General features: G+C 39.4%; 1 protein-coding gene across 3 annotated transcripts in view; it reads right to left on the reverse strand.

The window, feature by feature from the left end:
• Nucleotides 1–24,019, reverse strand: part of zbtb7c (zinc finger and BTB domain containing 7C) — a 28,345-nt gene continuing 4,326 nt past the window's right edge. Inside the window, exons 1-4 of one of the 3 annotated variants that reach the window (XM_088434179.1) lie at nt 23,917–24,004; nt 4,376–5,030; nt 3,294–3,964; nt 1–2,126 (exon numbers count right to left, since the gene is read on the reverse strand). In XM_088434179.1, coding sequence (XP_088290305.1) covers nt 1,625–2,126; nt 3,294–3,964; nt 4,376–5,020 — 1,818 coding nt within the window. In that variant the 5' untranslated portion in view covers nt 5,021–5,030; nt 23,917–24,004 and the 3' untranslated portion in view covers nt 1–1,624. Of the gene's footprint in view, nt 2,127–3,293; nt 3,965–4,375; nt 5,031–13,135; nt 13,442–23,916; nt 24,005–24,019 lie in introns of those variants that run through there. The other 2 variants (XM_088434178.1, XM_088434180.1) reach the window with 2 other exon arrangements.

The raw sequence follows: 24,019 nt of genomic DNA on the forward strand, positions 1-24,019 counted from the left end.
TTCAACTTGTCATGTCTTTATAAAACATTTTGCAAAATATAGCCAAGGCTCATTCATTTACATAAATATGCATAAATAGCACATACACACAAAAAAAAAATAGTACTTTTTTTTAACCTTATTTCAAGTCAAAAGTGATTACGAGACACGTGACAGTTTGTTTACTAACATTGATTTGTGTCTCATTCATGTAACAAAGTCTTTGGAAGCTTTACTTGCCCGTTTGAATGTGCTATGTACAATAGTGCAGCGGAGAGAGGGTTGTTCTCATTTAGTCCACTTCAATTGTTGCTGAGATAATATTTCTGCCCTTGATCCTGATACATATAAATATTATGTTACATTCATCCTAGTCGCCAATAGCTGATTTCCTGGACTCATCACAGCATAATCCCTTTCAGGGCAGAACTGTTACTTTTGTCAAAGTTCTGTCTTGAATGCTAAGAGACTGCCCATTATTTATTTATTTATTTTTTTCATCCATCCATTTTCTGTAATGCTCGCCAGGGTCTAAACTACATAGTCGCCAACCAATTGGCAGGGGCTTATACTTCGCATTAATGCTTTTGGACTATTTGGAGTCTGTAATGAAGCTAACATTTTTATTTTTTAAAATGTGGGAGGAAGATGTGGACCATTTATCCATCTGTGCGGATTAAGTTTTCCTCTACTGTGGTTGGACATGCAGATTCACCTATTTATGGATTTTCTTTCCCAATATATATATTTGTACATGTATAAAATTGTGTTTTTTCCAGCATGCCCCTCTCAATTCATCAGCCTTTTATGAAAAATATTTATGCGTTTAAAAAAAAAAGCCCCATCACCAAACCAGGAAATTCCACACTACACACACACACACACACACAAAAACAATTTAATCCATGGATTTCAATAGTCATCCGTTATACACAGGTTTGTCCTATTTGTGGGATGACACATTTTTTTTCTATATTTGAAAGGGAATTTTTGTTATACAGTGTTCCCTTATTGTGAGTGTTGCATTCTGAACAATTTTTCTTTTTTCTTTTTTTCTTTTTTTGCTTGTTCTCTTTTTTTAAGTTTGTTGCTTTTGTTAAAAACAAAACATAAAATCAATATGTTGGGAGGGCTGTTCCAACTTAGTAGGAAAAATATCAAGAAAACTAAAATCCATGTAGTAGAAGTTGATTTATTTTTTTCCTAAAATAGATAAAATAGCTGTTTTTTTGACTGGTCTGACTTCAATGGGAGAAATATTGCGAGATAAATAGTAACGTAATCTGCAATAGAAAAAGTTTTGTTCATACATTAAAATCCGCAAAAACGTGACGCCGCAAACAACAAACCGCGTTGTAGCGAGGGAACACCGTATCTGGTTATGAAAAGCAGGAGGGCCAAAGCCAAGATTGAAACCCTGAGGCAGATGTGCTAAACACTAATACACCGTGCAGCCCATCTTTAATTGTAACTACAATAAGAACAACCTCTTCCGAATTGCGTGTAAACATTCACAAGGCTTCTCAAACATGACATAAATGAATGCAACGTGTTTTTATTTGTCGTCTTTTTTTCCATAAAAATACAAACTAAAAAGTCAGGAAGTTCACTGATTTCTCTTTTCGTCTGTTGGTGATCTTGATATTCATGTGGCGGTCTCCGGGATGGGCGGGGCCCGCTCTAGCCTTACGGTCCAGGGGTCAGAGGCGGCCGTGTAAAAGGGCGAGCGGGTCAGTACGTCGTCCCCCGCCAAGGCGAAGGCGAAAACCCCTCGCTGCCGCTCGGCTGCATTCTTTTGCTCACCGTCCTGGTATGACTTAAACCCGTTCCCCTCAAAGACACCCGCGGCGGGGGCGGCGTTTGATGGGCACAGGTAGCCGGCAGCGGGCGCGGCCCGCCAGGCTGCGGGCTTGCGACCCCGGCGTGGGCGGGAGACCCGGCAACTCTGCCTCTTGAGGTGACGGTGCAGGTGGTCGGAGCGTGTGAAACTCTTGTAGCAGTGCTCGCACTGGTAGGGCCGCACGCCAGTGTGAATGCGTAGGTGGTTCTTCAGATCGTAGTTGTGCACGAACTTGGAGTTGCAATGCAGGCAGATGTACGGCCGCTCGCCTGTGTGCTTCCGCATGTGGATCTTCAGCTTGTCCTGTCTGCAAGGCGGGACAAACGCACAGCTAGCTTTGAGATTTGGCGATGCAAAGGCGACACAGATATTCTCAGGCGTTCTTTTCTAGCTGTTTCCGCGTCTCGTCGTTTTTTTACTCAAAGTTACCAGCGCGAAATTGGGATGACCCAGAAAGTCTTCATCAATTGAAGCAGTATCAGAACACTCCCTTTAGAGCCCAGCAATTTCCTGTTGTCCTCTTTCTCACTTCCCATCAAACACTAGTGCTTTTTTACAATGATCCGACAGTATTATTGTTCTCTATGATGGGTACACACACATATATATATATATATATATATATATATATATATATATACATATATATATATATATATATATATATATATATATATACACACACTCTGTTATATTTGGACCGCTATGACCCCCGAGTGCTATGATAAAGGTTATTACAAATATTTCGATACTATTCACCTCACTTTAAGAGTCAAGGGTACATAAGTGGTGCTTTGATGACAGCTTACAATGTCAGGTTGCTTTTTGCTGGTGGAAAGTGTGCTTAAGCAGTGGGTGGGAGCCACATCAGCCGCAGATAAATTAACAGAGGGGGATTTCCGCAATTTTTTAATCTTGAGATGATCCTTAGATCGGTGCAGCAAAATAGGCAGGTGCTTCATTTTCCGTGAACCCTTCCAGTTCATTGACAAAACAACATGGGGTGTGGTTCAGTTGGGCATCCAAATGATTGTAAAACATTATAAAGGTTAGTGACTTTTTGTGGCCCCCTCACATCAGCAAACCAGCTTAAAAATGAAAAAAACATAAAGTGGGGCTGTTTATCAATTGGTTGACTGTGAATTGTCTTGCCAATGTTCAAGGAGAACTCCCCATGTTAGATTTGGTTTCATATTGTACATCGGTTAACCAAACTTGAGCTGTTCCACTTGATGGAAAGGTGTCTCTAGTTGTAGGGACACATTTCAATTGACTTACATTTTTTTACTAATCTGACGCTGTTAATCATGTTCCAACTGCAGATGATCCCTAGGGTTCTTGGGCATCTCACGTAAAGTCAGAAACCCCTCACTGTCCCATCAGTTATGGTGGGGAGGGGGAGTGATAATGTATTTTCCCAGTATCTGATGCCAGTCATTAAATTGCTCTGCTTGAAAGGAGTAGGACTACTCACCTGGTGAAGCGCACTTCGCAGATGGTGCACATGTAGGGTTTCTCCCCCGTGTGGGTCCTCATGTGTCGCGGTAGCTTCCCGGCCCCCTGAATGATCTTGTTACAGATTGGACATTGCTGTGACGATTTGGGTTTCATCTTCCTCTCCTCCTCCAACTGCCACGGAGGGAAAAGCGTCCCAAGGTGAGATGCCGAGTTCAAGAAGCTCAGGTATGAGCGGAAGTCAGTCTCATCCTTGACTACGCCGAGGGCGTGGCCCGAGGGAGGCACGGGCCCGGCGGAGCCCAGGGTGCCGCACAGCCCCGAACTGACAAATTCCTTCAGGAAGTTGCCGTGGAGAAGACTGGGCAGCACTTCCTCCTTCATTTCCTCTTTGATGATCTCCCGCTTCACAGCCAGATCAAGGGGCCCTGGCGCCGGGGCTTCAGGGGTCGGATAGGTAGAATTTACCCGCGGAGAGCCACCGCCCGTACGAGCGTGCTGATGGAGCCCGGGTTCCAGGAAGTGCTGGGGAAACGCCGGGAAATCGGCAGCCCACATGGAGGGGTAGAAGCTTTGCAGCAGTGGAGAGAAGCTGGCCCTTCTGTCCAGTGCTGACATGCGAGGGTACAAACCATCTTGGAGGAGTGACTCGATGGAGAAGTCCTTCAGGGTGCGGTTTTCCAGATTCTCCTGCAACAAGGCAAACGGTTTAACATTTGATACGGGGGAAATCTGTTTAAGAACTCAGTGTACTAGGAGTTAATTAGCAAATGAGAATTTTCTTCAATCCTCACCGGAACAGTCTCTGGTCTCAGCATAGGGAGTCTTTATGGAGCTTTTTGCTTTCACTCATCTTGTTATTGACTTTTAGCATGTTACCATTGATCGTTTCCCTTTAGGAAACAGTACCTAAGCGACTTCTAAGTGGCTATCATTCTACATGCTAGCATCTGTTGAATTCCTAATAATAATTTTATAAAAGGCAAGTTGTCAAAGTCTTATCAGTCAACGTTTGCGCTTTCTCTGCCAAGATTGTAATGGTCCAATTAGTTTTTTTTTACACGGGGGCAAAAGTCTTTAAGAACCTTGGCTCAGGTCTACCTGCTTTCCATGCATGCTGTCAGGCGACCGTTCCTGGTAGGTGGAGGTGCTGGGCGGCGGCGACACGTCCATTCCCAGAGGCTCTCCCCTGCTCTCTAATGACCTGTCATCGTCATCCTCCTGATCGTCGTTCCTTGACCCATCTTCCTCTTCATCTTCTTCTTCCTCATCTTCCTCTACCTCTTCTTCCTCCTTCCCTTCAGATCCACCTCCTTGCCCCCCGCCGCTGTCCATGATCTCCAGGCACACATTAATGATGCAGGGAATCTCCAACATTTGCGCCGCATTCAGGATCTCACTCACATTGGCAGCCGTCACAGTCAGCGTGGAGGTGTAGGCAAACTCCAAGATGGCCGTAAGTGACTCTGGGGCCACAAAGTCAATTTCATATATGGCTGCGGAGGGCGCGTGGGCAACTGCATGGTGGTTCCCGTCCTCGCCGTTGGCCACCGTGAAGAGCTTCTTGAAATAGTGGCTGCAGGCGGCCAGCACCGAGCGATGGCTGCGGTACTCCTGGTCGCGTGCGATGAGGACCACGTCGCATAGGAGACCATCGCGACGCTGCTCGTTGAGGCTGCACAGGACATCGCTGCTGTGATTGGGGAAGGGGATTCCAATGCGATCTTCCGCTCTGTGGTGGACCATCCTCCACTTTCTAGATAAGGACCGCAAGAAAGCCATGTTACTTTAAAATCTTGTACATACTTTCAGATATACAGATACTACCAGAATGCATGAAAGTTGTACCGGTACATCTATTTCTCTGCTCACTTTATCTTGCTATGTATTAGCATATTAATACTAAATTTTATCTCCTCCTGTCTTTTCCTGTCAGAAATTGCTCAGATATTATTTCTAAAAGTTGAATACTCATATCAACCCGCCTCTTAACTTTCTTGATAGGGTATACAGTAAGTATGTTAGGATGTAAGCTACATGCATGTTAGTGTTACGGCATTTCTTTTTGGAAATACAGCATAGCCTGATGGCAAGGCAAGACCAAAAGTCCAATCTGTCATGCCAAATGCTAGCATGTTAGCATCTTAGGATTCCCTGTTAGAAATTGTATTACAAGGTATGCTCAAATTCTAAGTATCTTTGTTCAATTCGTTTATTCTCATAAACGCACCTCAGGTATGCTAGCATACCAACTTTAAGAAAAAAAAAGCTGTTCTCAGTGTTATTAAAAGCTCCCTCTCCTCAACTCGATTACAATAGAAAATGCAGTCTCTAGTTTGTAAATGTTATACAAATGCAAATTTGCAAAATCAATCTAGCTTCCTTACAAATGTGATAGATCATAATTCCTTGCCCAAATTGAGTTTGTTCTTTTCTGTAAACTTCCTGACGGCACGTCAATTGAGATGAAATAATGTTAAAAAAAATGAGAGAACAATATCCGTATACAAGATTACATGTATTACAAGAACAACAACAAACACGGTCATTCAACAACCACCATTTTGTAAAAATACACTTGAGGGTTTTTGATTACAGTATTTGACAGGGCATATTTGAGAACACACTAAATGAAAGATGCAGCGGTCAGTGCACCAAAACCTAAACACGTTATCACGCGTCTACACAAATACGTGTATTACCCAATTCTTTTGCACTTGAAAGCAATGCATGCGAGGACTCCTGCTCTAGATATTTTTTGGTACCTCATTTAGTTACATGGGACAGGCCCTTTAAATTGCTACCAAGTATTTAGTGAGCTAGAAATGTCGCTCTCATGCATTCTTAACAATTTAATGTCAATAAAAATTCATGCAAAGCTATATTTGCCCACTAATAACGTACACCGGGTCATGTTTAAGGCACAAACAGCCAAGTGAACAAAATGGCAATTCAGCACTGTGTTTATTATTTGATTATTTTCATGGCATTGAAGAGTCAGATGACCTATTTGATTAGTATGCACCGATACGAGAACCACAAAAGAGGTCAGACCGTTGTCGAGATAGTCACATCCTGCCATGAAACCCTCTCTAGGCGCTTTTTCTTCAGCGGTCTCATAAACGATGAGATGAGGTGCTCTCAAGTCCTGCCCACCGCCGGATAATTGGCGGCTCGGTTGAAGCGGAGGCACACATGTTGGGTCAAAACGCAACAAAAAATAAATAAATCGCAAAAATCATTTTCATGAAGATGGTCTTGTGAGAGCTCAGATGAACCATACATTTTTTGGAGTTTTCTTCTTCATTTTCTTCATTCTTCATTTTTGGGTGACTATTCCCTACTTTCTGTTAGAAGAGGAATAGATTGTATAACAAGTATGTTGTATGTTTTGCATCTTGGTCATAAATTTACATTTACACTTATTTGAAAAGAGACAGTGCATATTAATCAACATTAAATATGACTGAGTTAGCTAAGTTAAACAAATTTTCATGAGTGGGCTACATTTGGTTTTCTTTATATTAACCAGAGTTAACCTTTCTTTTTGACCTAGTTTTTCCCCTTGCAGCGAGAGTTTTAAAAAAAATCGAAAATTGCCTGTGAACTAATAAAGCTTTTCTGATGGTGCCAAACTTACTTTGTAACATTATTTTGACAATGCTCTAATCAATATATGAAGAAAATCTACAGAGTAAAAGAAATAAAATATGCGTTTGATAAAAATAAAAAACAATACTAACATTAAAATATTCCGTGTCAATAAAAATAAACTAATGGAAATTTGAAAGAAGAATTTAAAAATTGAGTAAAATAACAAATACTGTAAATACCGGTATTTAGATAAACAATTCAAATACACAGTATGATGACATTTTATTTTACTTTTAATACGCGCAAGAAGCGAGTTTTTTTTAACTGCGAATAGTTTGCTTGGCAGGATGAAATACAAAAAATGGTAATGACATCATACAACTACATTTCAGTCAGTATATTAATAAATTTAAGTCAATATATTACAGGCTTGAAAGCTTGTTTTTGCACTTGGATGACAGTTAAAAATATTAAAAACGGCCATCCAGTTCAAAAGATGTGATGACAATTTGACACTGAAGCAGATTTTTTCCATTATTTCAGGGGGGGGGGTCATTAAAGAAAGCCTCCATTCACCTGCAGCCGCACACCTACGTCTTAGTTTATTGTCTCGTTGCTAGGGAACGGTTGCTATGTTGACGCCATTGATCGAGTGATTAACAGGTCCATAGAGGACGTGGCTCAACCGGATACAAGCCCTCAGGCCTGTGCAAACACCCCGTGGGAAAAAGTGCAACAAAAGAACAACTGTCCAATGTCAAGACACTATATGATAGATTTATGACATCAACTGTTGAGTTAGGTAACACACCTTGTCCACACGTACAGTAAGATTTGGAATATTTGGTGACAAAAGCTCAGGGTAGTACAATTGCTGTTTTTTTTTTTTTTCCCCAACCAATCAGTGCACAAAGATGAAGGAAAAGTGAACATTATTTTTTGCTGATACGATTTTACACCAATCTGATTGGCTTCGTTGTGATTGGCCGATTTTTGCCATTTTATCCGAGACCCAGTGATCGGCTGAAATGTCACAATTTGTCAAGCAATCTTTAATGTCATTGATCAGTTTTCAAATTATATGTAATGAAGTCTTTTGAGGGAAATAGAACTTCTGTTTTTATTTACAGTAGTGTGACTGGAAAAAATGTTTTTATTCTCCTAAATATTCTATACTTATTTAAGTTGATAATCGTGATCGTCGCCCAAAAAATCCTAAAAAATCAATTCTAATCTCAAAGTTATGTAACATCAGAAAAGCTTCTGAAAATTACATATGAAGGGTTGAAAAAAAAAAACCCAAACATTTTGCTAGTGTTAGCTGGAATCCTCGTATCTCCAAAACCATCACTTTTCAGGAGATGCCAGAAATGTAAAAGCTTGTTCAACTGTTTCCATTACACTGTCTTTGTAAAAATATGGAATTTTGTGAAATGTGACTTCTGTGATTTCTGTCAGCCCCATGCCAGCAGTTTGTAAAAATCCTATAAAACTACAAAAATATAAGAATTAAATACAATATTCTTGGTAAAATCCATAAAGTAGTTTTTAAAAAAAGAGACAAATTATGTATAAAACTTTAAACACATACCTAAGATTAAGTAAATAAAATTGGGTAAAAATGACTACAAAATTTAAAAACAACAACAAAGCAAAAGCAGAGTCTAAATTAAAATAAAGAAAAAAGGAAAACTCATGTAAATACATGAAAAGCAAACAGGAACACATTAATAAATGACTCCATTAAAAATATCAAATAAAATATGAATAAAATATCCTCATTAAATCAATAGGACACACGTTGTAAATATTTACAAACAAGTAAGATTAATATACCAGTAAAATTACAGTAATAAACACTTTATTGATATTGTTGTTAGTGCTGATGAATGAATAAAACATTTAATATTCTATGGCGAAAAGAAAAAAAAACTAACCAGATAAATAGTAAATAAATTAAACAAACGCAATCTTTAAATTAACTGCAAAATTAAACAGCACAAAGGCTAAATAAAACAATATATACCAACAAATAAATCCAATTGAAATTCATGAGCACACAAAACCCCCTCAAATGATTACAGCAGCTCTCTGAGAAGAGCTGTTGACTTTGTTCAGCAGCATGCCGAGCATGTATGTATGCGTCGGCCGCCATTCAAAGTGAAAGCGTGGGTAAAAGGTGCTGTGAAAAGTTCCCTAACAGGTTGCGCAAACAGCAGAGGAGGGGCCCCTCCCAGCGAGGCCCCCGCCAAGGCAAACAATCAAAAGATAGAGCGAGCCAGCCCGACTGGGAGGCGCAACCCTCTGTCATTTTGTTTGCTCCGAGTCCATCCTCACGCTACCCGCTGACCCCCCCACCCCGTCCTGGAATGACGGTTACACGTGCTCCCGCTGTACGCCTGCTCTGGCTCGCAGTGGCCAAGCCCCTAATTACAATGTGGAGAGGATCTAAAGGAGGATGTGCCACATGGACGTACTGTAGGGTGGGGAGGGTTGGCGCGGCGGCCGCGGCTTCCCCGCAGTTAACGACGGTTCTTCAGCCGTACGCCCTTGTTATGCCAGCAGCCACCAGGGCGGCGACCCGTCCCAATCAACACTCTGTATTCAATTGAAAAAATGCTCATTCTCTTTTCTGGTGTGATGGCTCGGCAGAATCCGTAGAGATTGAACATAGCCGCCGACGAAATCAAATGTTTGCGCTAATCGTCCAAGTCAATTTTTTTTTACCGTCAATTATGTCAAATTAGATCAGTCATTCAGGGCATGATAATCTGCAAACGTGAACGTCTAGCAACTGGACTCTTCGTTAAAAAGAAAACAATTGCAGTTGACTTCAACTGACATCAATACGGGAGTAGATTAAAACGCCTGCCCTCATTGGTCTATGTTTGTGCGGGGAGCCAATCACACGTCTTGTCGTAATACCCGTCTCCCTTATGTTACTCACAAGCGCAGGTTAGGCTGATGTGAAGGAAGAGGAGGAGAAAGCAACGCTGCACCGGAGCATTGGAAATCACTTTCCTAGATTTCTTTTGTAATAAATTGGAATTTCAAGTGTAAACTCTTATTGTTATCATATTTGGTCAGCCACAGGCTTCACTTAAATTAGATTTCTGGGCTCCGCTAATATAACTGCAGCTCTCCCTGAGACTACAGCCAAAGAGGTGGGATGAGAATGGAAGGGATAACAGTACAGTCACTGTATAAGGTGTAATAATTGAAAATTTAAATAAATATATGTACTACAGTAGTTAGACATCTGAAGAGTGCCCGCGCCATGTGCATTTATAATTAAAACGCCTGTCTGGCATGCAGAAAACCTTAACAGCACATCTCTTTTTTTTCTTCTTTTAAATCAAAAAATATAGGGGGGGCACAAAGTAGTGAGGGATCACTGCAGTACTCGGTACAGGTTCCATTAATGTCCTTTCACGTCGGCAGTCCTCAAACATTAAAAGGGGAAGTCAGCCCAAATTTCCTTTACAATAATGAGTTCTATGCCCCCATGGTAGTCTATACACAGAATTCTGAGTCATTTTGCATTTTGTATAAAATGAAATAGGCAACAAAACCCACCCCTTTTTAGTTATCACAGGGGGCATCCATTTTGACACTTGCTGTTGACAGAAAATGACATCACAGTTGCTCTAGTAAACGACGGTTCAGCTTGTGGATGTCACATGACCAGTGAGCTATGATTAAATATATATCAAAAAGCCACTCAACAACATGCAGAATTCACAGCACTCAGTTCTAACTGCCAAAGTCAGTGTATTAAATACGAAATGCAAATCAGAGCATTTGCGAACAATATTTGCTTGCATTCTTCTTCTTGGTGATGCCACAGGAGTCTCCTCTCGGTTGACAAGATTCATTAGACTCAATCATAACTGCACGAAACCATAATGAACAAGTTACGCCCAATGGGTTATTTGAAGGCAAACGGGAAGTTGCAAACCCAAGGAAGTTAACACAAAAAGAATTGGACACATTTAATTAATTCTTTAGATTAACAGTAGCGCTCCCAGGAATTTTCTTACATCTCCTTCCTCTTCCATGACAAGCAACAGTTAGATTCTTAACTAACAAGTCTGCTGGTTAAACGTAGCAGCTTTTCATTTGTAAATCGCCACAGTGTTAAATATGAACTGCATATTTGGATATAGATAATCGATTTGCTTGGATATCTTTTCCTATTTGCAACATGTTTGTGGCATCTTGTTCCTCGGATGAGTTTATGGATGTTAATTATATTTGGCCAATGAAAACAAAAAGTGTGAAATACAGACGCGTTTATTGTATACACTCTAATATTTGAGTTAAAAATAACCCAAACATGGGTTAAAAAAGAATCAAATCAATATTTAGGTCAATTAACCCAGCTTTCTGTTTTCTTTAACCCCGCTCCACCCCCTTACCTAAACCCTTTACCTTAGACTTTACACGATCAAGATTTTTGGGCCCGTCAAACCCTTTAACAATAAAAACTCACCGATACAATCACAAAGGGAGCAATATGTCGATTTAAATAATTTATTTATTGCATATGCCTGTACTGTATTCAGTTTATAGTGTACCAACGAACATATGTATAAAAAAATTATAGAATAAAGCATTTTACAATAGTTAACAATCTTTTCCATGCTCAAAACTGACAAGGTGAAAAAGATAAATTTTTCTGATCAATGACATCATTGATCGTTTGGCAAATTATGACATTAGAGCCAATCACCGATTCCACAAATTTGGATCAAACTGAACAAAATTTTTGTTTTTCCATTTTTGACCCAAATTACATAATCTAGTCCTTAGCTAATCTATTAAATTTTAAAAGGTGAATTCTTTGGATTTTTTTTTTTGTTTGAATATCAAAGTAATATTACATTGTTTGGTGTTTCTACTTGTTGCTAGGCAGAATTTCATGGAGCACAATAATGGGTTTAATCAATTTTATAAACATATCATTCATTCATGTTTTGCTGTTATTTTGTGTGAAGTCAAGAGGTAGAATGATTGGTACTTCTTAACACTTTTTTTAGTTGCTGTATTAACAATTTCACCCCAGCCAAATGTATACGATGCTGTTTCCAAGGCAACTTAAGGGGTCAGGAGGAGTCGGACATTTCGGGACATAAATGGCGCTAAATAAACCAAGCACATTTTGTGCTAATTTTTCTAATCCGTTACCGCGCTGTAAAAGTTTTTGTCTCCCGTGGGGCACCGCCTTCCTTGCCCTTCTCCATCCAAAATGAGCTTTTCAGTGACAGTCAACCCAACTTATTAAAGCGACTCCCCTCACGTCCACCTATATGTCACCTTCACCTCTTCCTCCTCTCCTCCCTCCTCATCATCACCACGAGGTCCTGACACTGGGCAGCCCGGTCCCGCAAATCATCCGCTTGTGTCACAAGCAGACGCTTGTTTTGGCTTAAATGACTAAAACGCTGTCAGGCCAGTGCAGGAAATCATTCATTATAAGGCAAAAGTTGACTGCGAGAGGCCAAACGAACCTGTCTTCGGGCCCCCTTTGTCGCCCCACCTTATTAGAAGAACATTTGAGCTGCTGTGGATGTTGCCTGTGCACACAGGGGACTCCAATTGTGTACAAATTGCTATCAATCAAAGCCCAGTTGTGCTTAAAAGTGCAACTTTACACCTTAAATAACTGTTTAATCGGAATGGAGATTTTAATGTATTTCTATTGGCGTGTTCCACTAGGACCACTACCCTCAGAATAAAACACTAAACATCTATTCCATTTTACTTCTGAAAGAATAATGCTAATTACTACAGGTGTTGAAAGGAAGTAACCCATGTGCATATATTAAAGTAACCACTGACATTAGATACTGCAAGTACACCATACAAGAACGATAACAATTACCTTGCATAACACTTCAAATCATTTTGAGTATTTAAGTCTGTTTTGAAAGATAATAAAGCATAGTGTTTACATTACAGCTGAAATGGTTTTCAGTGCGGCTGGCTGGGTGATGGAAAAGTCAAAATAATGAAAACAAATGTAACTACATTTAAAAATGTAAATAATAAAAGAAATATAAAAGTAATAAAAAAAAATAGGACGGTAAAAATGCCAAAATCCAACACAACTCTGGAACATCGTTGCCCCCCGTCGAGGCAGCATGGACTCAAGTAATAACTCAACGCGCAAGGCAAACGTGTTTTTTGACACATTTGTTCATGAGAACTATTACACAAACACACACACACACACACACACACAAAGTTTTGCGCTTCATTGCCTACCTGGGTTGTCTTCTGTCCAGTCCCGACTAGTGTGAACTTCTGGCGGCCCTTGCGCGACCTTTCAGCATTTCCCTTCTTTGACCGCCAATCAATCAGTCTTTGAATCAATCACGCTCCCATTCATAAAAACGTACAACAACCAAAAATAAGCCAGTGAGGAGAATCCAAAAGGGAAGCGGCCGTTCAGCGCAGGTTGTTGGGTCAGTCAATGAATGTGGTAGGAAGGCAAGCATGGGACTCAGGTTATGAGCATGTGTGTGTTTGTGAGTGAATGTCTGTGTGTGAAAGGAGCGCCGGGGAGAGGAAAGGGAGGGGAGGGCCGAGCAGCAGCACTGCGCTGCGGAGATGTCGCACCGCTAGTTTTTATAGCAGGGTGGGTAGCTGCAAGATAATAATACCCCATCCTCCTCCACAACACAAGTGTATGCGCACCGTGTAATAAGCCCCATGGCGCAGACACCCTCTGATTTAGGTCAGACAAAAATGAATTTTTAGTCGTGTTCGAGGGGACCGGGGGCAAAGGAACTCCGAGGGGTTGTTTGGGGAGATGGAGGGAGGCGGCCGAAGGGAAGAAAGAGAAAAAAAGAGAGAAGGGGAGAGAGACTCGGCAAAACTATGTAGCCTTTTCTTCTGGGATGTCTGACTGCATAGGGATGGAAGTATGACTGTAATTTTAAGCTATTTTTTATTATGACAATGTTGCGCGAGATCACTGGCATTTTTTTGCAATGAAAATGTTTTCATCTTTCTTTTATCTTTGTTTTGACCATAATTGAGTAACATATATTTAAATGCGATGCAAAGAAAATTAAGTGGTCCCTAGATACGAGATGTCGCTTTTTTTTTTTTTTTTTTTACCATTAAGTTCTCAACAAGCAACAGTTGGGCAAAATCTTTCAGAGGACCCGTTTGAAGACATGCACTCTCATGAAATGAAATATAAAACAACCAATTACATTACCGTTCTTGTGAAAATCTGCTAGCTTAATGCGAACTTGCCATGAAAAATGCCGTAGATGAGCTAATTAAACTAGCATTGACTGACAGAGCATGCAACAATACTTAAACATATATTCTTTATCCTAAGTGTAAAAAAACAAATGTTCTCGCAGCTTGGTGGAAAATATGTTTTGGTTCCTCATCTAAATGTTTTTTAGCTTTATGTAGTTTAGTGCCCCCCGTTGGCAAGATTGGCACGCCAGAATGAGCAGCACAAAATCCATTGAATTATCGTGATTCTTTACATTATATTAAATTATGTTTTTATAAAGTGAAATATTTACTGCTGCAATATGTTAAAAACAGGTTTTGTTGCTATTTTTGGGCCCAGGAATCGAATAATTTCATTTTAGTTCATTTCACTGGAAAAAGATGATGAGTGTTTTGACTTACAATTGTTTTAATGCAAAAAGAATTACTCCACAAATCAAGCCACTGCTGTACAGCATGTTAGTGCTGTCAATTGAATACAATGTTTTAACCAATTTATTCCCAAATTTTCCATAATTAATCAAACAACTCTTTCTGATAAAGCTTGAAACACATATTTACTAGAGTAAAAGCTTGGAATTAATATACATTTGTCAAAAAAAAGACACATATAACATCTTTCCCTAATCATTTGGTATGATTATTTTCCTGCAAACTACAACTGTTGAACAAAAACTACTGAATCTGACTGCAAAGTGCGCAATATTTTCTTTTTTTCCAATGATGCATTGAGATACTTTTAAAACTATGCAAAAAAAAACCTACTTGTCCGACTTTATGCTGATGATTCCTCACTCTGCTGACAAATTTACCACAGTTCAGCTCCCACTAGGCCTAAATAAAACAGTTTTTTATATATATATATATATATATATATATATATATATATATATATATATATAATATATATATATATATATATATATATAATATATATATATATATATATATATATATATATATATATATATATATATATATATATATATATATATATATACACAGTCGGCCCCCGGCTTACGAGCACCCTGATTTACGAACAATTCGCCTTACGAGCGTGGATCAGGGAGAATTTTGTCCTCCGCTTACGAACAAACCTCTCGCCTTATGAGCAATTCGACATGCCGGCCACTGAGTATATAGATATGTTCTCGTTTAATTGCGTCAGTAAAATCATCAGTAGCGACAGCATTAATCATCAGTAGATGCTTGGGGCAGTAACGTGAACGCTATTGCTCTTACAACGTCACACTGACTGTCTCACTCACGGTGTCTAAATATATTACCATTTAAGTGTAGTGTTTGTACAGCTAAAGGGAAAAACAGCTGACATGAAATTAAATGTGCCGATTGCAGGACAAAGAATTGTCATTGGTTTAAATGTGTGTTTTTTTTTAAATTAATTGTCAATACATTCCAACCGTTTAAAAAAAAAAGTGCGAATAATTATCAGTCAGTCACGGAGATGCGAATATGCTATTGGTCGATTAAGGTCACCCGGTCTCACTCACGGAGATGCTATTGGCCGGCGTCACACGTCAATCACAGAAATGCCGATATGCTATTGGCCGAACGCCTTTATCTAGCTTGATGGGACAGGATGGAAGTAAGGAGAGAAAATTAGTGAAAAACGGCATGTTGTGAAGACTTTGCAAACTTTATCTGTTAGACATAGCTTCTAAAATTACTAGCAGCGGTAAAGAAAGAAATAAGAGGATGATGTTTTAGTATCTGCGTGATTTGCACCCTGACTGAAAGAGTTACTGTAACACTGTAAGAGCAATAGCATTTCTATCGCCGTGTTGACTTTGATGTAGGGCTCTGTCCCCCTCTGCTTACACACAGCTCAAGTCTCGTCGTTTTAAAGGTAAAAGCTATTTATCCATTGTAATTATTATGTAATGTAAGTGTACAGCAGATTATGTCACTTGATTTTAATATATGTATACAGTGTGTCGTTTTTACCTAAGGCTTCGGCGCGTGTGCACGCATTCACGAATTAACATGGGTTTGGATTGCCCGCTATACGAGCAATCCGAGATACGAGCGTAGCCGCTGAACGGATTAAGTTCGTAACCCGGGGGCCCACTGTATATATATATATATATATATATATACATATATATATATATATATGTTAAAGTCTAGCTGCTAGACTATAACAAATTAGCATTAGTATTTAATAGTATTTAATAGTGTTGGAAGTGTTTGGGCTAAATGTTAGAGGCAGGAGTTCTGTAGGAATAGGGTTAATGTCAGTATTCCAGAGTTTGGAAGCATTATGAGGAAGAATGTGATTGCAATAGGAATAGAGTTAGGGTTACAGTGATAAAATCAGGATGAAGGGTTAGGTATATGTGCATAAATTAGACTTCTGTGGAGTTTTAGGAATTAAGTTGAGATAAGTGTGATGCTGGTTCTTGTTAAGGGGTAGATGTCCAAATAAGTTTAGGATCAGGGTTTAGGTCCAGAAGCATTAGGTTTAGAGCAGATGGTTGCTTGGACACTCGATGAATCAAAGCACGCTCTCAACGTTACGGCATTGGAGTACTTTTTAACTGTAACAAAACTGTCAAGTGTGAACATGCCTGAGATATTTCTTTGTGTTCAAGAGCACTGACACAGTGTGACCGTGGTCCAGCTGGCCGGCACAAAACAACACAAGGAGACGAGCCCACTTCCCCTCCGCGGCGGAGCCCCACGCTCTTGCTGAGTGACACCGCTGCGGCCGACTCACACTGGCATCCAGTATATATAAACGGAGGGTTAGCCACTAACTGCTAGCAGGCCGGCCAGACGGCCAGAAAAACAATATGAGATGGCTCGGCTATTCTCGCGCCCTAAGTGGCACCTGCGTGGAGCGCCTTCTTATGAACCGACACCCGCTTGGGGGTTTAATGGCGCCATGGACCGGTGTGTCACTTTGACGTTGGACGCGTTCACTTCTCGCAAGACCAATCGGGGTCCTGCAAAACAAGAGAGCGGCCAGACTTAAATGACAGATGGCCACCATTGTAATTATGAGGTGAGGAGCTCAGGACGGGCCAGACGACAGCATGGTGATGTCGTGGGACATTGCTGCTTATTTCCTCTTTGCAGTCTTGGTCTCAAACACCTGACTCTCACTGAAAATAGCAAGGTGACAAGATTCTTCAAATATGAAAATGTCAAAAAGCCAGGCGGGTTCGCAAGGACAACTTCAACCTGAGGACAACTGAATTGAGTCGACCAATGTAACTACAGCGACCAGAAGTCCCGTTTCAGCCATGTGAACAAAGTTCGCCATGTTTTTTTTTTTTTTTTTTTCAGAGCAGCAAACCAGTTGTTTGTGTAAGTCAACCCAACAATTGCTACAAGGATTCATATGATAAACCAATTAAATATGAATTGAAACTTTCACATTCACGTCATACCGAAACTAGAACTACGATTTTCAATTTAAGAAAAAATAACGTTGATCATAATATAAATATGCTGGTCAGTGGCAGTAGAAATACATATCATTTGGTCTTTTGTGTTTCTAATTATTTTTCTCCAAACAAAAAATAGATTCTTTATTTTTATCTGAATACTTGATATTTGATTTGAATTTTCTATAGGCTATCTGAATACCAAAACTATTAAAAATCTGTAGCCGTAATTCAGACCAATACACACATGTAATGTAACCCTTTTCACTTGTTTATCAAACATAATATAGAGACTTTCAGTCTTAAGGGGATTGTCGATGTGATGGAGCTTCATAGCACATCTTCGTTCAAGCTATTTTCAGCTCTGTAAATTGGTAAACGGATAAAAATGATGTGCAGACAAAGGCTTTATTTAAAAAAAAAAAAAGTAAACTGACTTGATTCATACATTTGGGGTTTTTGCCCAGCAGTTATGAAATGTTATGACGACCACAGAACAGGAAGTGGAAGTTACCTATGCTTATAAGACTGGTCCAGTTTTCAGCTACATTCATGCATGATAAGACAAAATGCTGGCACGGGACCGGAAGAGGTTTACTTTGTGTTTTTGTCTGTGTTGACAAAGATGATGAATGTGATAATGCCCAAAAGGCACAACGTTTTGCTAATACTAAAGGCCCGGCTTTGAACCGAGGGTAGCAAATGACATGCTAGATTTCGACAAATTCTGCAATACGGAGGCCCACTGAGCATTTTTTTTTTTTTTTTTGTGGTGACCATAGAAGAGGAAGTTGACCTTATCTTCAGAAAAAAATGTCCCATCTCGGATGACATTCAACAAGAGAAAAGCAGATATCACAAGACTTGTTCTCAGCGAACATTTCAACAGGTGTGTTGTAGCTTTTCCTTTGGCTTGGTTGACTGTACATGTGTGTGTCGAATGAGTGCTAATGAGGACTAGACTCTGCCGTAGTGGGACAGCCTCCGTCTGCCTTCAGGTAGTGTGTGTGTAGGTGTGCGCGCGGAGGGGTGTGCATGTGTGTGTGTCAGCAGGAGAGCCCTGAGGCACCATGGCACCTCCTAATTAAAAGCAGTCAGGCTCCAGGGCAGGCCAGACACATGCCTGTCAACACACACACTAGCGCAGACCAGACTGCTGCGCTCACACATGCACAAGGTGTGAGGTACAGGTCAACTATTTTCGGACCTAGTATGCGCTGCCCCCCCCCCCCCCCCCCCCCCCACACACACACACACACACCTAACTCACACACTGTATCATACAGGTAAAACGTGTTTTTTTTTAAGTGCCTGCTTCATGTCATTAGTTGCACTGGAATCACTGTTAAGCGATTGGGACCACTCTGATCATTACTCCGCCAAGGAAATTTTAATTTGTAAGCAGGTTTACATGGAATCTATGCAACCGCAAAACAGCAAGATCCACACAGCCCGATGAAAATGAGCACCCTTTCATTTAGAGTGAGCACAATTAGAGCGTGTGTAAGCCACTAATTACCACCGCCCAAGCTTATATGTTTTTTGTGAAAGATCTTGTTATTCCCTAATTAGCTTACTTTTACATCTCAAGCCACAAACGTTGTGAGGTTAATGGATATGCTTACCAATTAGCAACACGTCTTGAAGCAAATCTGGATGAAGGTGCCATTGAAAGCATTGTTAGAGTTTTACTGAATACGGTCACATTTAAAACGTGGCCTAGGGGAGGTCTATATTTTTCAGTTCCAGTGTTATAGGACAACCTTTGAACCATGTTCCTTTTAGATGGTATAACTTGAACGCCATGAAAATATTACTTTGAAACCATGACTTTCTAAAATCATCTTTGCGATATACCTGAGAAATATTTTTAGATTTCTAACCCTATGATAATGAACAGAAGGAGATGACGTGATTTAAAAAAAAAGGCACTCTATAACATCACGAAGATCAGATAGGCTAGTATAGTTATTTTAGACTTTTAACTAAAAGTGAAATAAATATGGACTAATACCTCCAATATAACTAATATATTTAATAAAATATAGATGTCTCATCTCTTTTAATTAAAATGAAAAGTTAGGAAATTAAAATATAATTAAAAGAAAAAAAATGTATCCTTTTAACAGTCCCACTAGTTTAAACACAATATTCAGATCAAAACTTGATCTGCATTTATTCATCTCTGAAAATCGCAGTTGCTTAGGTGACAACCTATCACGACTCGGCTTGCAAACATCACATGACCAAACTAAGAAAACCGTTACTTTTACCGAGCCCTGTGAAACAATAATTTAATTTTCAGGTTGATTGAGTGGTGTAAACTTATTGATTTTATTTTATAACTTTAGAAGCCTGACATGCTGTTACTCGTTATAACTAAGAAATGTAATTCCATAAATACTATTTGTATAAATTCTGGATTAAGAAATACATTAAATAAAAGTAATACAAAATAATACATATGTAACCTGTTGTTACAATTTTCTATATTCCCTAAATTGGTTTTACTAGCCCATAGTGAGACATATTTTGATTTAGATGTAATTTAGGAGACAAAATTTGGTTCCTTACTCTATCTTAGTACTTTTGGACTTTAGTAGAAGTCTAGATGGAATCCGAGCAGGAGATAGAATGTTAAAACTGTTACCTGTCCACGTTTATGCTGTTGGTGGATATGCTAACTGGCACTGATGGGGGCCAGGTGGGCGGATCAAGGCGTGCAGCGAGAGCGTGGCATGAGCGGGTCGAGCTAGGCCATCCCACACACACGCACACTCTCTCTCCTCTCAGGTGGGTGGACCCACTTATTTGCGCCACAGCTTTCTTCTACAAAGCATTATGAAATCATACTGACTCTTTTTACTCCCTCTTCTAAGTTTTCTTCTACAGTATGCGACTATCAAGCGTGGCTCTTAGTTTAACAGATTCAATCCAACATTATATATATATATATATATATATATATATATATATATATATATATATATATATATATATATATATATATATATATATATATATATATATATATATATATATATATATATATATATATATATATATATGCACACACATACATACACACACACGCTCCAAGTTCTTATTCCCAATGGTATCAGATGTTCATGATGAATCAAATGAAAACATTTGCGTTCATTTCAGAAATCAATGACCAAGTTGTTGCTGTTTTTTTGAGCTTACGAGCCCAACCAGTAATTGATCATTTGTTTGGAGCACCGTATAGTTGAAAAGTTGTATTTTTTTTATTTTTAAAAATCCCATTCATTGGTTAAAATAATGGACAGTCTAGTAAATGAATCATTAGTTGCAGTAACAAGTAGCGGCGATAACGGCATCAATTGCCGACCTCCGTGAGCGCGGGGGCCTGCCTCCCAGTCAGCCGCTGTGCTTTTTGGAGAGGATCGCAAGCATACGCATATCCAAGCTTTTTTTTTGGCTGGGAGGGAGGCAGGCAGGCAGGGCCGGGGCCTCCCACCCACGTCAGCCTCTTCAAGCCTCCGCCCATATACTGTATCCTTTATTCATCGGCTTAGTCAGCCAGCCAGCCCCACTCCACACAAGCAACCTGGATTTCGGACCTGTACGGAGGAGGAAGAGGAGGAGGGCTCACACGCATGCACATGCTCGCATACACGTAGCTGTTGGAGGCATGCGAAGACATACTTGTGCTACTGTATGTCGACACTTACACAGTGAATCATTTAAAAAAAAAAAAAAAAAAAAAACACCCACTACGCGCAAAAAAGAACTCTAGTTTAATTTCAGAGATTTCATTTTTATGGTCAAGTGCATGCCATTGACATGTTGTCCAACCAGAGAGTCATATGTAGAAAAAGTGCACTTAAAAAGAAGATTGGAATTGAGTGGAGTTTGGCATTTTAAGTCAACAAAATAAAATCGTCTAATAGGAAGTAATACTTACTCTAAAAAGAATATGACACCCATCAAAACACTTATCACCCATATGACACCCATCAAAGCACAAACACACGCAATAGTTGCACAGGGGATAAGTAGAAGTGATTCGCTCTGGCAAAATGGTCCGCACGTCGGCAGAGAAAGTTTTGCATTAACGACAACTATCCTGTGGCCAAAAATATCGATTTTGAGATTCCTCAAAAGAATACTTTTTTAAGAGCCCTATTTTCACTTCCCGGCACTCCAAAACTTCAAACTATAGTCAAAGAGTATGAAAATAATTGATTAGCAGATGATGCGCATGGTGGCTAATGCGTTGTTGTCCGACTAGCTAGCTAGCATGTCTTCAAAATAATATGAGTTAGTAGCTCGCTAACCTCCCCAGAGTTCCTTGCTTCTAACATCATTTCACAAGTTACTAAGCCATTCAAATTCACATAGCAAGCAAAAAAATGTAAAAAAACTACACAATAACATACCCTCCAGTACAAAATCTAACTGATGACTGACTTTGGTATGGCCGTGTAGTTTACAATGTTGTGGTCATGGTATCTGAACACCCACAAATATAATACATCCTAAAAACTCCTTATCCTTCCTCTTGAACATCAAGAGAGGGGCATCACAGCCGTAAACCCGATTAGACTTGCACTGGCAACAAAATGAATATGCACCTGTTTTTACACCAAATAAACGAGACCAAAATATGGGGGAAAAGTCAATATTTTTCAGTTTCATTGTGAATACCAACGCCAAGAGCGTTCCCATTGATATTTAAGGAAACAGTGCTGAATGATTCTAGCACAGAGTGACATGCGAGTGGCTCTCACGTCACAGACTAATGCCACAGATTGTGCAAACATGAATGCAACACGCCTCAGGTGATGTTTGCCCAAGACAAAAGGCTAGCCCGGATCAGCTTCGATTCCCATCATCTCACTGAAGTCCATCATAGTGTGTACAGTATGTGTGAGTACAGTGGGAGTGTAGAGTAGGTGTGGTTGTGTCTACTGGAAGGTGTCCTCAGTTGACCTCCCCCTCCGCTGTTCCGTATGCCCATTTCATTTGGTACCTTCACAATCTCATAGTAAGAGTCCGACATGAGGAACACGTTACCCTAAAAGATGCCAATGTTTATTTATCATTGTGTTTTTTGTGTACATTAGCTCACATTGCATTCTCCTGATAGTAAGAGCTGAGTGACTTGCTGCTCCTCCAAAAATGTTTTTTTTAGCCAAGGCGGACACTTATTTTAATACACTATTTTAAAGCAAGGCCAGCAAAGTAATTTAAAGTAAAATCAAGTCACTTAACGCTATGTAAAGACAAAAACTTGTACCAAATTGTGTGAACTACTAGATCCATTCAAATCACTTTAGTAACAAACACAGTGAAATAAAGAAAAGCTAATTTCAGTCAATTAAGTCAATCCAAGTTAAAATAAAGCTTTGAGAACTCAAGTAAAATACACCAACTGTGGTAATATAGTCTAAATGTTGTACCAATAATGTCAATTAACTCTTAGTCAAAAAAATGAAGTCATCTAGTGCTAAGGAGAGTAAAGTAATGGTGAGGAAAGTGAATTAAAGCAAAGTAACAACAAGTAAAGAAACCCAAAGCCAAGTAACACTGAATAAAATAAAGAATAAATACAAAACACAAAATTAATCCAGAATATAGAATATAAAAACATGCATGTCAAATAAGGGCAAATAAAAAAAAACTAAGGTCAATGTAAGACAGCTAATGTCAAGTAGTGTTAAGTCAAGTAAGATCAAGTACATTCATGTACTACTCTACTGTAACAGTAAAAGCAAAGCAAGTAATGCCAGGGAGACTTAATTAAGGCCAAAATCAAGTCAAGTTACAACAATATCAACATATTAAAACCCAGTAACACCGAGCAAGACCAATTAATGCCAAAAAGTAAATGGAAATAAAATAAAATGACACAGTAAGGTAAGGTTAAGTCAAATTCCTTATTGGATTGCACACAAGTTGTGTTTTCATTTTTTAAAATCAGATGTTGAAAAGACAATTTGAATGACAACTGAATGCGGATCACATGTGGCTCACATGTATTACAATAAGCAACTGTATTCTCGGAAATGTAAAAGGGAGGTTTAACTTAACTTCCCGTAGGACAGATGTAACAAGACTGCATGATGTATTACTGTCCAATTAATAATAGATATGACCAACACACACACACACACACACACGCACACATACACACACACACACACACACATATATATATATAAAGCCATGCCATTGGATGACATATGCACTGAACCTCAGTATTGAATCAGTTTGATGCATCACAAACACCCATTATAGTAGGCGACCCCTCATCTTTACACTGATTGGACACTTAGCTTTCTATAGTAAACCATAATGCTATATACTGCATAAAAACACATTTAAAGAGACACTGACCTTTGCCCAAATAGAGAATTCTTTGATTTCACTTCCTCTGTTCAATGTTCGTCAGGAAGTCTGACTAGTCAAGAGTGAAAGAGGAGGAGATTTCAGGGGTGTG

The sequence above is a fragment of the Hippichthys cyanospilos genome, chromosome 15 (assembly GCF_059441005.1).
Source record: "Hippichthys cyanospilos isolate Australia breed blue-spotted pipefish chromosome 15, RoL_Hcya_1.0, whole genome shotgun sequence".
NCBI classification, from domain to species: domain Eukaryota; kingdom Metazoa; phylum Chordata; class Actinopteri; order Syngnathiformes; family Syngnathidae; genus Hippichthys; species Hippichthys cyanospilos.